This window comes from Theropithecus gelada, chromosome 2, assembly GCF_003255815.1.
Source record: "Theropithecus gelada isolate Dixy chromosome 2, Tgel_1.0, whole genome shotgun sequence".
In the NCBI taxonomy this organism is placed as follows: domain Eukaryota; kingdom Metazoa; phylum Chordata; class Mammalia; order Primates; family Cercopithecidae; genus Theropithecus; species Theropithecus gelada.
The window spans coordinates 100967566-100984261 of record NC_037669.1 but is presented as its reverse complement, the minus strand read 5'-3'; the positions used below and the strand labels follow the sequence as shown (position 1 = coordinate 100984261).

General features: G+C 46.1%; 1 protein-coding gene across 2 annotated transcripts; it reads left to right on the top strand.

Moving 5' to 3' along the window:
* Positions 1–1161: 1161 nt before the first annotated feature.
* On the top strand, positions 1162–15620 carry SLC25A38 (solute carrier family 25 member 38). 2 transcript variants are annotated; one of them, XM_025375256.1, is made up of 7 exons: positions 1186–1616; positions 7381–7502; positions 8415–8499; positions 9440–9619; positions 9853–10021; positions 12416–12582; positions 14718–15620. In XM_025375256.1, exons 1-7 carry the CDS (start codon positions 1548–1550, stop codon positions 14838–14840), a joined length of 915 nt encoding a protein of 304 aa, XP_025231041.1. In that variant the 5' UTR covers positions 1186–1547; the 3' UTR covers positions 14841–15620. The 2 variants fall into 2 exon arrangements, with proteins under 2 accessions (XP_025231042.1, XP_025231041.1); XM_025375257.1 differs by lacking the exon at positions 12416–12582 and having other exon boundaries at positions 1162–1616.
* Positions 15621–16696: the final 1076 nt, after the last annotated feature.

Sequence of the window (16696 nt, the reverse complement as noted above, 5' to 3'; positions counted from 1 at the left end):
CTCCTGACCTCATGATCCGCCCGCCTCGCCTCGGGCTCCCAAAGTGCTGGGATCACGGGCATGAGCCACCGTGCCCGGCCTGTGAATTTTTTTTTTTTTTTAATGTTTATACTTTCCTTAATACTCTCTGGGAATAATCTCCTCTGGGACCCCTTTCTTGCCTGTTCTATGTACCTCAGCAGCACAGGAATGAAGCCTCAAAAAATATTATCTTGCTCCCTAAGTCATCAGTTTCTTTTCTGATCTAGTTCTTGGGTAATGAATGAATGTGGAAAGTAGCGAAGGTTGCCATGAAAAGCTTGGACTTTATTCTGCAGATTACCAGGGCCACTGAAAGTGTATGCCTGCATTTTCAACAGGAGTGTCAGGATCCCAGCAGTAATGCTTTTCCATGGATCAGCCAGACAGGCATAACGGAAAGTTGGGAGACCAAAAAAGCCATTGACAGATTCCAGGTGAGCAATAAACCAGAATTTTAACCAACTAGACCAGCGCTGTCCTACGGAAATGTAATGGGAGCCATGTGTTAAAGTTTAAATGTTTTACTAGCCACATTTAAAAAGAACTTACGTGAAGTTATTATTACTTGTTTTACAGACGGGGGCCTTGCTTTGTTGCCCATGCTGGTCTCGAACTCCTTGGCTCCCTCAAGCAATCCTCCAGACTAGGCCTCACAAAGTGCTGAGATTACAGGCCTGGGCCACTGCCCCCTGCCTGAAGTTAATTTTAATAATATATTTCATATAACCCGATATATCCAAAATATAATTTCAACATATAAAAATTGAGATTTTACTTCACCAGTCTTAGATATCCAGGGTGTGGTTTATGCATACAGTACATATCAATTCCTACACTAAATTTTCAGCATTTAAAGGGAAATATGGTCCTGAAAAGAAAACAAAAGCCTGTTTAAGGAGAAAGCATTCCACACTACGGTTTTTAACATAAAATAATTAAAATTAATGTATCAATTAATAAATCAATAGCCCCCGTTGGCTAGTGGCTGCCTTACTGGGTAGACCAAGTCTGGATTGTAAATACATTCAGATGTTCCACGCAAAAGCAAAGTTCCCCGCGGACGCCGCATTAAGCTCTGGGTTCAGGGAAGCGCGGACCCTGCAGTTCTGGGCGTTTTCACCAGGTAGCGCTCAGAACACCCTCACGTGACTAGCGTCCCACCCGGAAGCGAAATCTCCTCTTCTACAGAGTTCCTCCGGCGCTTCCTCCATCCCCGGATACACAGAACCTCATCTCCTGCGGCGGGGCAGGATGGGCAGGAGAGCAGAGCCGCAGAGTGTGCGGCGCCGGTGAAGGGCGGCGCGTAATTCCCGCGGCGGGATTGTTCCGCGCCCGCAGCTCCTGGACTAGCAAGCTCTGAACCCCGGCGGCTGCGTGCTTACAGGCGCAGACGTAAGAGAGCCCTCGGCTTAAAGCGCTTCGCCGGGCTAGCGCCATCCCCTCGCCTTCTTCAAGGCCTCCAGGGCTGGGCCCAAGCTCCCGTCGACGGCACCCTGGGCCCAGAGCACTCGCGGGCCCCATCTCCAATGATTCAGAACTCACGTCAGTCGCTGCTGCAACCCCAAGATGTCGGAGACACGGTGGAAACGCTTATGGTGAGGGCACTGCGGGGAAGGGCAGGGGACCGAACCGCGAGCTCTGGCAGGAGAATTCGGGGCTTTACTAAGCCTCGGCGACCCTTTTCCGCGCCCCAAGGTGCGCTCAGGGTTGAGGATGGGGCAGGAGAGGAGTTTTGACTAATGGGATTGAGAAGGGGGCGGGGAGTGAGGAGAGGCCAGGAGCTGCGGGCAGGGCCGATGTCCCGGTAGAGGGAGGAATTGCCGAGGCCTAGGCGGGGCGCGTGCCGGGGAGTGTGTCCGCGCGGCCCCTACAAGGTGCGAGTAGGCTGCCAGGAGTGGCGGAGGTGGGAGGGCACCCGGGCAGATTTGGGACCGTCACAAGGCCTGGTAATAGCGCTGAAGCTGAGAAGCCGTTGATGCCGCCGCAAGCTGCCCGGTATGGCTGTGCTCCCGCAGGCCGCGGCGCTAATACCTACCGGCCAGGCGTGGCGGCACCTCTGAGTGCCAACTTTCCGGTCCGTTGGGACGGCGCGTGGTCACCTGGCGACCCCACGCTTCCTCCGGCGTTCGATTGGTCGCCGTGGCCGGGCCGCCGGGCCGCTATTGGTGGAGGCGGAGGCGGGGCTGGCGGAGTGGTTGCCTGGTGGGTGGAGTCGGGGTGCAGCCCGGCCTTAGACGCTAAAGGCCTGGGGCCCAGGCAGAAGCCGCGGCTCTCCCTCTGAGGTCTTGCGCCCGAGGTAGGGGCAAAATGCGACGTTTTTTTTTGTTTTTTTGTTTTTTTGTTTTTATCCTTAAAGGCGGAGACGGCGGCAGTGGCGACTTAACGTTGACGTCTTTGAAAACCTGCTTATCTTTTTCAGGGCTCTCCAGCCCTCGCCTCCAGAAGTGAATTGGACTTAGGATACTTTTATCAGGGCAGTAGGAATTGCTTGTGGATCCAGTTCGCACTCTTATGTGCTACTTATTTCCTTTGTGTGCGTATTATTGTTTTTGCCCTCTTCTTTCTCCCCTTAAAAAGAAACTACTTTTTTATTTGCCTTGAATATCCTTGAGGTGTTGTGTTTTTTTTGTTTTTTTGAGACGGAGTCCTGCCCTGTCGCCCAGGCTGGAGTGCAGTGGCGCCATCTCGGCTCAACTGCAACCTCTGACTCCCGGGTTCAAGCATTTCTCCTGTCTCTGTCTCCCAAGTTGCTGGGATTAGAGGCGTGAGCCACCACGCCTCGCTAATTTTTGTATTTTTAGTAGAGGGGGTTTTGTTGGCCAGGCTGGTCTTGAACTGCTTACCTCGAGTGACCCTCCCGCCTCGGTCTCTCAAAGTGCTGGGATTACAAGTGTGAGCCACCGCGCCTGGCCTTGAGCTACTTTTTGAAAATTAAGTTCACTTGCAAAGGATGTGTGCCATTCACCATTGACAAAAATCTTAAGACCATTCAATATTACCTGTTGGAATGGTTTTTGTTGTTGTTGTTGTCTTGTCTTGTTTTTGCCTATTAGAGGTTGATCTGTACTGCTAGTATAAATAACATCTGCTCTGTGCTAATGGACTTGGAAAAGTACAAAGTAACATGTCTAATCACTGTGCTGTGAAATAAAAGATGTTAGGAAGATATTTCCTGCAATCAAGGGTGGGAAGGTGAAGGACAGCAGCAAATTTGTTTTAAAACAAATTCCACACAACACCTGTGTGAGCACTGGGGCAGCAGCCCCTAGGAGAACTGCCCAGAAACTGTAACTGCAGGTCATTCCTATGGCCTTGCTGGAGCAAGAGGCCTGGAGAGAGGTGGAGGAGATTAACCTATCCTGGGATGAGCCATGCAGGACCCACCGAGCCCTCTCCTGTGGGATTGCGCTCAAAGGGAGAGCTTTAGGTTTCCTGTTAGGTGGCAAGATTCATTCTGTTGTCACTGCTGAACACCTACTGTGCACCAGGCTCCAAGGTCAGTTCTTGAGATATCACCATGAACAAGACAGGCAGGAGTTGTGACCATTCTGTCTTGGACACGCAGTCATAAGGGAGCTGGGGACAGGTGCTGCTGCAGAAGCCGGAAGGAGAGGCACTGAACTTGGACGTGGGGGAGTTGGGGAGCTAGAGGGGAGCTAGGGCATAACTACATGTCAGTTTTCAGAGGTGAAAGTAAGGTGGAGTCCTCCAGTATGGCTGCAGAGTGTGTTAGTGGGAAGGTGAGAACATAGGCCAAAACAAAACAGTAAGCAGGAGCCCTGTGATACATGAAAGGCCTTGCAACCAGCAGTTTGGACTTTATCCTGAGAGGAATATGAACCAATTAAAGGGTGTTGGTTTGGTTGGGCTTTTTAAAATTATAATTCAATGAGTATTAATGACAAATTTGTGGGATACTCTGTAGCTCCTAATACGTTTGTCATTACTTGTATTTTTATTCCATCTTTTGTTTTTTGTTTTTTTTTTTTTTGGTCTTGTTTTTAAGCTAGTAACTTCAGATTTCACAAAACATTATCTTTCATTGAAGGGTTTTATTCCTGAAAGCAGTGTGATCAAATTTGTAGTATTAAAAGCTGACTCAGGCTGGGCACAGTGACTCACACCTGTAATGCTAACACTTTGGGAGGCAGAGGTGGGCAGATTGCTTGAGTCCGGGAGTTTGAGACCAGCCTGTGCAACATAGCGAAACCCCATCTCTACAAAAAATTAGCTGGGCATGGTGACACACACCCGTAGTCCCAGCTGTTCGTGAGGTTGAGGTGGGAGGATCACCTGAGCCTGAGAGGTCATGGTTGGCAGTGAGCCATGATTGTGCCACTACACTCCAGCCTAAGCATCAGAGCAAGACCTTGTCTCTAAATAAGTAAATAAATAGTAAAACAAAAGATGACTCTGGCTGCAGGGTAAAGAGTGGATTAGAGGGGTCATATAGATGACAAATGAGTAAAAAAGTAATGGCAGTCACCAAGGCAGGAGATAACAGGATTCTCAGCTGGAATGGATTGGTGGATTTGAGAGCTGTTTTGGAGGTAGAGTGAGCAAGTGTGGAGAGGCCAAGTCCAAGGATAGTGCTCAGGTTTCTGGCTGGGTGGCTCGAGAAATGGCAGGGCATTCACTGGGACAGGGCACCTTGAAGGAGGAGCTGGTTGGAGGTGTGGGAGAAAAGTTCAGGTTTGGAAGTGTCATCTGAGGTGGCCATGGGACATCTGAGTAAGTGACTGTGTGAGACTGAGCTCCAGTGAGAGGTTGAGAGTGTGGAGGGGGGTGGAAATGGAACCCCTGGAAGTGGATAAAGAGCCATGGAAGTATGGTTCATTTAAGGGAGAGGCCAGAGAAGTGGGAGGAAAACCAGGACAGTATTAATCTCTGAAGCCAAAGGAAGAGAGCATTGCAAGGAGGGAGTGATGGTGAATAGTGGAATGCCCTGAGTGGCCTAAGTGTCCTGGATTTTCACTTTAGACTGGGTGGTATGGTGAAAAGAGTATGAACTTTAAGTCCTGGCCAGTGGCTTCAATCCCTGTGACATAGGACACATTTGTAACTTCCGTGAGCTCCAGTTTAATCTGTAAAATGAGTTTAAAATACCTAGCTCATAAGATGCTATGAGATTTTGAGGTGGTGTCTATAGATGCCTTGCCCAGTGCTACTCTGGGAGTAGAGTTGAGGGTGGGTTGGCATAGTTGAGGTTGGAGACTGCTGCAGAGGTCATTAGGATGGATCAGTGGAGGCCAGACTGGGAAGACTGAGGGCGTGGTCAGTGGGACTTGGTCATGAAGCAGCAGGCTGGTGAGTTTTATGTGTCTCTGAGGTTTCCAACCTGGATTCCTGGAGTATCCCCATGTGGACTGGAGAAGAGGCAAGTGCCGAAGAACTGTTGACCAGGTTTCCATTTTGGACATGTTGAATTTGAGATGCCTGTGGGCCATTTGAGGGAAAACAAGGAGACATTAGCAGAGTCCGGGGAGAGGCTGACCTGGGCTGGTGATGTGGGCGTAACTAGCATGTGTGTGAAGCCTGGGTATGGGTGAGGTTACTCTGAAAGGAGATAAGAGGAGCAGTCCTATGTGAAGGGCAGGCCAAGGAGGAGAAGGAGAGAGAAACCAGAAACTGCGAGGAGAGGCACTCAGCCATATGGCATGTACCAGAGAGGCCAAGTAAGATAAGGACAGGGACAGGAATGGGGTCCTGGGGTACAGCAGGTGCTTAGTGAGCCCTCAGAGGCTGTGTTAGTGGAGGAGATTTAGCTGGATAGCAAACCGGGGGGGGCCTGCGGAGGGACTGGCACAGAGCAAGTGGAGATGGTGTAGCATCAGGCTGGAAAGATGGACGCTTTGGAGCCTGTTGCCTGGCAGAAGAGGAGATGCCAGTGGGAGCGAGAGGCCCAGTGTGTGAAGAAACGGGGCTCATTAATGCCACAAAGTCTTGGGAGAGACTAGAAACACAGAACTCATAGGAATATTGGTTGGCAGAACAGCGGGACACCTCTTGGGGAGAGGGAGTCGATGTGGATACAGACTTGCTGAAATATGCACACCTTACTTGGTTTTACCTGTTGTCTTATCAGACTACCCTTTGGTACTTCAGAAGTTATTGGATCGTGGTTGTAAACTCCAGTTTTTAATGACCTGACTTAGTTCCCCCCACCCTCTGCCTCCAACAGTCTTATGAGGAATTCCAGTTATAACTGGCTCCTTTGGTGGAATTTGAGATGCACTCTCTTCTCTGTTAAGCAAATACCGCAGATTACACACATTTCAGTTTCAGGTAAATAGTTATGTGATGTGTATAATGGAAACTTTATATATATTCATCTTAATGTTTTAGGGCCACAAAGTATCACTTATTTAAAAATAATAGTGCAGATGCCACTTAATAAAGGAAGAGTCTTTGGGGATGAATTTGCCAAGCATTTTCGGAGAAGATAGCTATTTATTTATTTATTTATTTTAGGGAAGGGGAAGTAAGGGGAAGAAGGTCACTGGTTGGATTTTAAGTACTTTTTCACAGTCATTTGTGATACTACTGGGTTCTAGGGGTCTACAAAGAGGATGCTGTCCTGTAATGGTAACGCCGGTGCTGGAAGCTGCGTCTCCTGGAACATGCAGCTCCTGGAACACGCTTAAGGGAGATGCATTTAGTCTTTGAAGGAGTTCCACCCTTCCAGGTGGTGTCTGTAGATTAGCCAGTGTGTATGATGATTCATGGGTTGAAGGAGAGGCAGCAAAGCCAGGAGAGGCTACTGGTCTGTAGGACTGTGTGATCTGTGTAGGGCCCAGTGAGCTGGATGGTTTAAGAGAAGGGGAAAGTTTTAAATGAAGGAAATACTAGGTTCTACAGGAAGTGGCACTTAATTTTACACAGTGGTTGAGCTTAAGGTTTCATTTGCTTTGGCTTGGTCCTATAAATTGTTTTGGTCCTATAAATACCTATAGGTCTTACAGTGAAGGGAGCCTGCACATCATCAGTTCAAAGTGAAAGCACTACATTCAATTGACTTTGCTTTTGCAAACATAGGGAGATGACCAGTAACTTTTTGAGTCAGAAGAAATAGGGAAGAGCGGTCAGTGGCATGGAAATAGTTTTGCTCCCACTGAGCAATATGTGTATCAGCAATACTAAGACCAGAGATACCTCTTGCAGCCTACAGTGTCCTCAACAACATTCCAGTATTTTAAATTTCTGGCTATACTTTTCCCTTCTCCGAGGTATGAAGAAAACATGAAGCACCACCAGGTAAGTTTCTAAGAGACCATTATAAAGGAATTCGCTGATCAGGTGTGGAGAAAGGTGAGGCTCACACAGGCAGAGCTACTGACACAATATTGTCTTGTCCTGCAGTTACATCCAGTGATCAAGGCTTTCCTGTGTGGCTCCATCAGTGGGACCTGTTCTACCCTCCTTTTCCAACCTCTGGATCTCCTTAAAACACGCCTGCAAACCCTCCAGCCCTCAGATCATGGGTAGGCCCTGCATTTCATTGGGGGAGCTGATTTCAGCAACTTTTCAGACACAGGAATATCTCTACTGTGTTAAGTCAACTTCCATTCTGTTGGATGTTCAGAGAGAAACACAGGCCATGCCCAATCATATGTTCTCTGAATTGTTTTTATATTTGACATTTCTTTTTAATTAAATGGGGTCCTTTCCTGAGCAGCTTCCTGGAATCTGCCTCAGTGACATTTACACTTCATTGTGTTAGCTTGTGTTATTGTGTTATAACTAGATTGCCTGGCATTAGAGTAGCAGGGGATTTTCTGGAAATAACATCAGTATTATCTGGGTTTTTTTGTTTGTTTTTGTTTGGTTTTTGAGGCAGAGTCTCGCTCTGTTGCCCAGGTTGGAGTACAGTGGTGCGATCTCGGCTCACTGCAACCTCTGCCTCACAGGTTCAAGTGATTCTCCTGCCTCAGTCTCCCAAGTAGCTGGGATTGAGGTGCTCACCACCATACCCAGCTAATTTTTATATTTTTGGTAGAGATGGGGTTTTGCCATGTTGGCCAGGCTGGTCTCAAACTTCTGGCCTCGAGTGATCTGCCCACTTCAGCCTTCCAAAGTGCTGAGATTATAGGCATGAGCCACTGCACCCAGCCTGTATTGTCTGTTTTGTGCCCGGATATTGAGCTCTGTGCTGTGGGAAGTATGCAAAATGTACATAAAAAAAGGAGGTAATCCCACTCCTTGCAGTATAAATGGATAAGCAAATATGTGTGTGCCAACCTATGAACACATAGAGTATCTCCAAGGTGCATTGTAGAGATTGTTAAGTGTCCCAAAAATGAATCTATAAAGGAAGTCTTTGAGTGGGAAATTGTTTTATGAGGAAGTGATCTGAGTGATTTTTTCCTTCCTGTCTCCATTTTGTCTGCTTTCAGGTCTAGACGTGTTGGGATGTTGGCTGTACTCTTGAAGGTGGTTCGCACGGAGAGTCTTTTGGGCCTTTGGAAAGGGATGTCCCCTGTAAGCTGCCATCTGGATCTAGGTTCTCTTGCACCCACTCCTTGATAACCAGCCATTTCTCATCCACCTTACCAGCTCTTAAGAATATGTGAGAGTCAGAAGTGAAGGGAGTACCTACGTGATCTTCCTACCCATCTCTCATACTACCACTAACTTCTGTTTGAAGGCTCAGGGATATGTTGCATCTGCACATTATGCTTAGATGTGATTTATTAGGGCAGCATAGTCTCTACAGCAGAGGTACCTAATGTCCCACCTGTCAGAATGCCCTTGCCCTAATCGCTTCAGTAAAAGTGGGATGATACCTCCACACCAGCATTTCTTTGCTCAAAGGCTTTTTCTGGCCTTAGGGACCCACACTAAGGAATTAGTGCCCAGCCCAAACCCAAATCAGAAATCTATATACTGATTTCTCTATTATCCCAGTAGTGTACTTCAGAATAATTTTGTGTTTTGTTTTCAAGAGTATAGGCCAGTTATATAACTCACTGTGGGTTTCTTTGCAGTTTCTTTGTGATTAGATTTAGTTCTACATTTTTAGCAAGGAGATCACAGAAGTGATATTGATTTCCTAACCCAAAGCAGTGTGTATTTCCAAACCCACAGAGTCCTCAACCACTGAAAGACGAGAGTTGGTGTTTAAAATCCCATGTCCCTCCCCGCTCAGTTGGAGGAGTAACTCTGAGGTGTGTTCTACACTGATTCCCAGAGTTCCTCAGTGGGATTTAGTTGCCCATAGAAGTAACTGGCTTTATAACATCCTTTATTGACTGCCTTATCTCCTGTCTTATGTCCCCCACTTCCCTATTGGTGTTCCTTCCACACCTTAAACAAAGTACTTACATGCGAATCATCTTGGGGTCTTTTGGGAAAACCCAGCTGAGACAATACTTAAAGTGTTTGGTCTTTGATTTTCTTTTCTTTCTGACCTTCTCTGCAGTCCATTGTGAGATGTGTCCCTGGCGTTGGAATCTACTTTGGCACTCTCTACTCTCTGAAGCAGTATTTCTTGCGAGGCCATCCCCCAACCGCCCTGGAGTCGATCATGCTGGGGGTGGGCTCTCGCTCTGTTGCAGGGGTCTGTATGTCACCTATCACGGTAATCAAGACGCGCTATGAGGTAAGTTCAGACTGCTTTAGGGCCTCAGGATAGTTCAGCTTAGCCATTGGGCTCCTGGGGAGTGACCACCAATGTCAACTCCTGATTTGTAATCTAACATACACTCTGATGTGGTCAGCCAAGCCATATGTGAATTAGAGCCCACAGTAATGCCCCATAACCTGCAGTCTGCTTGTTCAGTGCTCAAATGGAGCGCCTCCATGTGAGTCACTGGTTCTGTGCTCTCTTTGCAGAGTGGGAAATATGGCTATGAGAGTATCTACGCTGCCCTGAGGAGCATCTATCGCAGCGAGGGGCACCGGGGCCTCTTCAGTGGCCTGACAGCAACTCTCCTTCGAGATGCGCCCTTTTCAGGAATCTACCTGATGTTTTACAACCAGACCAAAAACATAGTGCCCCATGGTAGGGATAAAGCAAGGTGTGGGGAAGAGCTATCCTTGAGCTATCAGATCCTCACCGTTTTCTCTGGGATATGGGACTATGTGTTTCTCTTAGCAGAGTGTTAGGAACTGAGCCATATCATGATTGTGTCAGGAACTGGGATGCAAAGGTGGATATGACAAACTTGATCCCTGCCGTTTGGAGTTTACATCCTATTAAGGCAAACAGTATTTACACCACTATAATTTGGGGGGTGAAGATAGGGTGGGTGGGAAGGAAATAAAGCATGCTTTGCAGAGTTTCTGCAACAATATTTCCCATATTTGATCTTAAGATTGCTGGGTCCCATCCAAGGCCTCTTAGATGAGAAACCTTGGGGTACAACCTAGGAATCTGTATTTTTCAAGAAGCACTTGATGTGATTCTTGTTAAAGTCTGGGAAACAGTAGTAAGTTAGGAGTTTGAAGAAAAATAATATTTTCATCTCCCTTGCTGTGTTCCCAGTTAACATAGTTTTGAGCCCTCCATTTAGGTGGAGAGGAAGGTGCCAAACTTCAGTCACTGGGGGAGGCCCACCCCACCCCACCCCACCAGTTAGGTCAGGTTGGGCTAGACATGAACAAAATTGGTGGACAGTAAACATCGACCCAAGTAGAACAAGGTATTGCTAGAAACACATCCATAGAATGAACCTGCATGCAATAAAGTGTCTATGGATAATTTGAGCAAGGAATTGCAACCAAGGTCCTTTAATTAGGAATGCCAGAATGCCCGCCATCATGACGTGGTAACCAGCTACAGCTGGAGTGCCTTGGGAGATTTTCTGCTTCTACCCAGGCACCAGAAGGTGTAACCCTACAGGTCAGAGCCTTATTTTGTGACAGAAAATTAAGGCAATAAGGAAGCATAGATGGGCAATTTTTAACTTCTCAATCCATCTTTAAAAATTTCTGAGGCCCATCACTCAAAATCAGAATATCAGAATACGGACTGTAGGTTAAAGAATTGGGCCACATGCCTGTAATCCCAGCACTTTGGGAGGCCGAGGTGGGCAGATCTCTTGAGGTCAGGAGTTCGAGACCAGCCTGGCCAACGTGGCGAAACCTGGTCTCTACTAAAAATACAAAAATTAGCTGGGCATGGGTGGCACATGCCTGTAATGCCAGCTGCTTGGGAGGCTGAGGCACGAGAATCGCTTGAGCCTGGGAGATGGAGGTTGCGGTGAACTGAGATCACACCACTGCACTCCAGCACCCCAGCCTGGGTGACAAAGCGAGACTCCGTTTCAAAAAAAAAAAAAATCGATCTGGTATTTGGAAATAAACTTGCAAAAATAGCCACAAGAATAGTACAATGTACATATTTTTTTCCTGCCCCTTGAGGGTAAGTTGGAAACGTGATGCCCTTTTACTTTTGAGTACTGCAGTGTCTATTTCCTACGAATAAGGACATCCTGTCATATAACCATCTTAGGAAACTCAGGAAGTTTAACCTAGATAACTTTTTTTTTTTTTTTTGAGACAGAGTCTTGCCCTGTCACTCAGGCTGGAGTGCAGCAATGTGATCTTGGTTCACTGCAATCTCCTCCTCCCTGGTGCAAGTGATTCTTGTGCCTCAACCTCTGGAGTAGCTGGGATTACAGGTGCATGCCACCATGCCTGGCTAATTTTGTATTTTTAGTAGAGACAGGGTTGTACCATGTTGCCCAGGCTGGTCTTGAACTCCCAGGCTCAAGTGATCCACCCGCCTCGGCCTCCCAAAGTGTTGGGATTACAGGCATGTGGCCCAATTCTTTAACCTACAGTCCGTATTCTCATTTCTCTAATTGTCCCAATAATGTACTTCGTAGTAATCCTGTGTTTTATTTTCAAGAGTATAGGCCAGTTGCATACCTCATTGTGGGTTTATCTGCAATTTCTTCTTGATTAGATTTTTAGCAAGAGGACCACATAAGTGATGTTGTATCCTCATTGCCTTATATCGGGAGGGTCGTAACATCAATTTGACCTATTATGAGTGATAGTAACACTTTATCACTTGGATAAGATACCGACAGGTATCTTCTCGGAAAAGTCACCTGTTTTTCCCATTGTAATGTCTAAGTATCTTTGTGGGAAGATAACTTTGAATCTGTATAAACATCCTTTTTCCCACGTTTTAAAATCAGTCAATGATTCTTGCCTGAGTCAATTATTGTGATGGTGCTTTGAAAAAGGTGCTTTGAAAAAGGTGCTTTTCTAACTCCATCATTCCCTCTACATAAATTTACTAGTTGCACCTTTAAGTTTTCAATCTGTAGCCTTATTTGAATCCAGACCTTTCTTGGTTTGGGGAAGAATTAATGGGCAACTTGCACTGACCTTTATCTGATTAATGTAAGATCCATAACCACATGTTACCTTTGTTCTATTTCAGACCAGGTGGATGCAACCCTTATTCCTATTACAAATTTCAGCTGTGGGATATTTGCTGGTATTCTGGCCTCACTGGTAACTCAACCTGCAGATGTTATCAAAACTCATATGCAGCTTTACCCACTGAAGTTTCAATGGATTGGTCAAGCAGTGACACTTATTTTCAAAGTAAGACTACAGAATAAGTACTGGTTCTTGTGGTGGTTAAGGATCTCTTTCTAGAGCAGTAGTTCTTACCCTTCACTCACATTAAAATTGCCTAGAGAGCTTTAAAAAGTCCCCATGCCCAGGTTAAAATCTAGGCCAACTATATCAGAATGTCTAGGGGCATGAAACCCCAGCATATTTTTTCTTCTTTTTTTAATGTTTCCTAGTGATTTTAATATGTATGTTTTATGGTTGAGAACCACAAAACTGATGTTTTTTTGAGGGGCAGAGACATTTACATTAGGAACACCTGTGATATTTGTTAAACATTGCAGATTGCTGAACTCTACCCCAGACTTACTGAATCAGGAAATCGGGGTGAAATTAGTACTCTAATTGAGGACCTAGAGTACCTAGGGTAAAGTACTATTTAGTCAGAGGGTAAAAAAACCACACAAACACATTGTTTTATTCTAGCAGTTTGCTCTAATATACAGGTGTCCAGTCCTTTGACTTCACGGGGCCACATTGGAAGAAGAATTGTCTTGGGCCACACATAAAATACACTAACACTAATGATAACTAATGAGCTAAAGAAAAAATGTCACCAAAAAAATCTTAGAATGTTTTAAGAAAGTTTACGAATTTGTGTTGGGCTGCATTCCAAGCTGTCCTGGGCCACATGCGACCTGTGGGCTGCGGGTTGAACAAGCTTGCTCTAATATAAATGGACAAATGGTATTATTGAAGATAAAAAGTATGGTAGAGGCTGGGTACGGTGGCTCATGCTGGTAATTCCAGCATTTTGGGAGGCTGAAGCAGAAGGATCCCTCGAGCCTAGGAGTTCAAAACCAGCATGGGCAATGTAAGGAAACCCTATTTAAATTAAAAAAAAAAATTACAGTAGCTGTATACTATCCATAAGCCACTGGGTTGGCTCTTTTAGAACATGTGTACATGTGTTGTTATCACAAAGCAGATATTCTTGCTAAAGGTAAATGTGAATTTGTGTTCTTTTTTTTTTTTTTGAGATGGAGTCTGGCTCTGTCGCCCAGGCTGGAGTGCAGTGGCCGGATCTCAGCTCAAGCTCCGCCTCTCGGGTTTACACCATTCTCCTGCCTCAGCCTCCCGAGTAGCTGGGACTACAGGTGCCCGCCACCTCGCCCGGCTAGTTTCTTTTTTGTATTTTTTAGTAGAGACGGGGTTTCACCGTGTTCGCCAGGATGGTCTCAATCTCCCGACCTCGTGATCCGCCCGTCTCGGCCTCCCAAAGTGTGTGTTCTTATCTCTATATCTAAAATCATAAAGTTTTAAAATAATATTTTCTATGTGAAATTTCAAATCAACCCAGATTATGAGGGAGGAGGAAGGGGCATTTTTTCTTTAATTCATATGAAGACAGGGCCACCAAGAGCATACAGTGAATTACAAAAGGATACTCCCTCCTGATAGACAAATGATAAGAAGGCACCTTTTCCTTCAGCCTGGATCCAGGATCCCGGGCTTGGCAAGCAGGTTTCTGCCTGGATTTCATTTTCTACTTGGGGCTTAGTGCTTCTGTACAGTATACAAACTGCATAAGTACACAGCAACCCTGCATAAAGATTTTCAGCTAAGAAATTCCCCTAGAGCAGGCCTAAAAAGGTAAGCCCAGCAACTACAAAAAAAAAAAAAGGCTTTTGGCCAGGTGCGGTAGCGCACGCCTGTAATCCTAGCACTTTGGGAGGTTTAGGTGGGCAGATTACAAGGTCAGTAGTTTGAGACCAGCCTGGCCAATATGGTGAAAACCCCATCTCAACTAAAAATACAAAAATTAGCCGGGCGTGGTGGTAGGCACCTATAGTCCCAGCTACTCGGAAGGCTGAGGTAGGAGAATTGCTTGAACCCGGGAGACAGAGGTTGCAGTGAGCTGAGTTCACGCCACTGCACTCCAGCCTGGGCGACAGAGCAAGACTCTGTCTCAAAAAAAAAAAAAAGAAAAAACACTTTTAAGTTCTTTGGTTGTGTTCTTGGACCCATTATTCTTACTTTGGGCATAAAGTTTAGAAACTAAGTCTTAAACATGGGGTAACAGAGACCCTCACTCTGATACCAAGTGGATAATTAATTGTATTGCTACTTCGCTTCCAGAGTTTTGACATTTATTTTCACCATAGGACTATGGACTACGTGGCTTCTTCCAAGGTGGCATCCCCCGAGCCCTCCGCAGAACTCTAATGGCAGCAATGGCGTGGACAGTGTATGAAGAGATGATGGCCAAGATGGGCCTGAAGTCCTGACCAACAGAGGACTGGGAAAGGGTGAAATCTATTGCCCTGCTTGGTTTCTGCCAAGGGCTGCTGCTGCTGCTTACTATTCTGCAGTAAGATGACGTCCTACCTGGAAAGCCAGGCAGAAATTGTGTTGCCTTTGCCTTCGGTAATCCCTTTAAGGAGAAAATATATGGACCTGATTTGAGCCTTCAGAATCTCCAAAAGAGATGTCACCAATACATAGAGCACACTGGGGTGTTAGGAGAGACCTCTGCATACCCTGAGAGGCTACTTGGAAAGGCATTTTCCCAGGAGAGCTCTGTTAGGTGGCTGCACTTCAGCCCCGCACCTACACCACAGTGTCTCCTTGGGTATGTTCTCGGGCAAGGAATCTCAAAGCCAGAGAAGCTGTAAGCTGCCTGCCGGGCCTGAGGAGCTCCAGCCAGGGAAGACTGGATGTGAGGAGACGAGTCACTGTCACCAGGTCACAGAATGACTGAGGTGATGGTAGGATGAGAGGAACAGATGCCCTTCTTTAATTGGTTCTCAATCAACTTCTCAGAGGCTCTGGAGAATGGGACAGTGGCTTTCTAGCCTCTGAATGTCCAGATAAAATTTTTTGGTCTTGGCCCCTATACTGTTTTACCTCTAAATTCTGGCATTTTTTTTTTTCCCTGCAATTAAAGTGTTTTACTTTATTTATTGAACTTTATCATTGAAAGCTGTTTGGAAAACCTAAAAGGTGTTGTCACAGTTCTTTTTTCTTTACCTGTGCCTTGTAAAAATGGACTGAACCCTTTTCTAAAAATAGTTCTAGGGTGGCTGGTTCTTGACCTATGTAGGTCCCTGAAACCTAATTTCTTTTAAGAAAAAAACAGCTTTACTGAATGATGCGACCACTACTATAAATCACTTTTTTAAGAACATTTTTATTCCCCAAACAGATCTCTCATGCCATTTGTAATTAATCCTCATTCCCAGCCTCAGGCCGCCACTAATAGGCTTTCTGTCTTCATAAATTTGCCTTTTCTGGATACTTCATATAAATGCAGTCTGTAGGCCACACGTGGTGGCTCAAGCCTGTAACCCCAGCACTCTGGGAGGCAAAAGCGGGTGGATCACATGAGGTCAGGAGTTCAAGACCAGCCTGGCCAACATGGTGAAACCTCGTCTCTACTAAAAATACAAAAATTAGCTGGACGTGGTGGCACGTGCCTGTAATCCCAGCTACTTAGGAGGCTGAGGCATGAGAATCACTTGAACCCAGGAGGCAGAGGTTGCAGTGAGCTGAAATCATGCCACTGCACTCCAGCCTGGATGACAGAGTTGAGACCCTGTCACCTGGATGACAAAGTGACTATACCATTTTCCATTCTTAGCCACAGTATATGAGAGTTCCAGTTTCTCCACATCCTTGTCAACACTTGTTATTATCTCTTTTATAGCTATTCTTATTGTGTACTCAAATCTTTTCTTTAAAATTCAGGAAAGATGGCCAGGCACGGTGGCTCCTGCCTGTAATTCCAACATTTTGGGAGGCTGAGGCAGGCAGATTACTTGAGGCCAGGAGTTCAACATCAGCCTGGCCAAAACAGCGAAACCCCATCTCTACTAAAAATACAAAAATTAGCTGGGCATCATGGGGCACACCTGTAATCCCAGCTACTCAGGAGGCTGAGGCAGGAGAATCACTTGAACCCAGGAGACGCAGGTTGCAGATCACGCCACTGCCCTCCAGTCTGGATGACAACATGAGACTCTGTATCAGGGGAAAAAAAACCCAGGAAACAGCCATTACTTTATACAAGAAGCAGAAGTTGGGGGGATATTTAGTCTTGTGGTTAAGAACATGGGCTCTAATCCATGCAGCCCAGGTTGAAAGC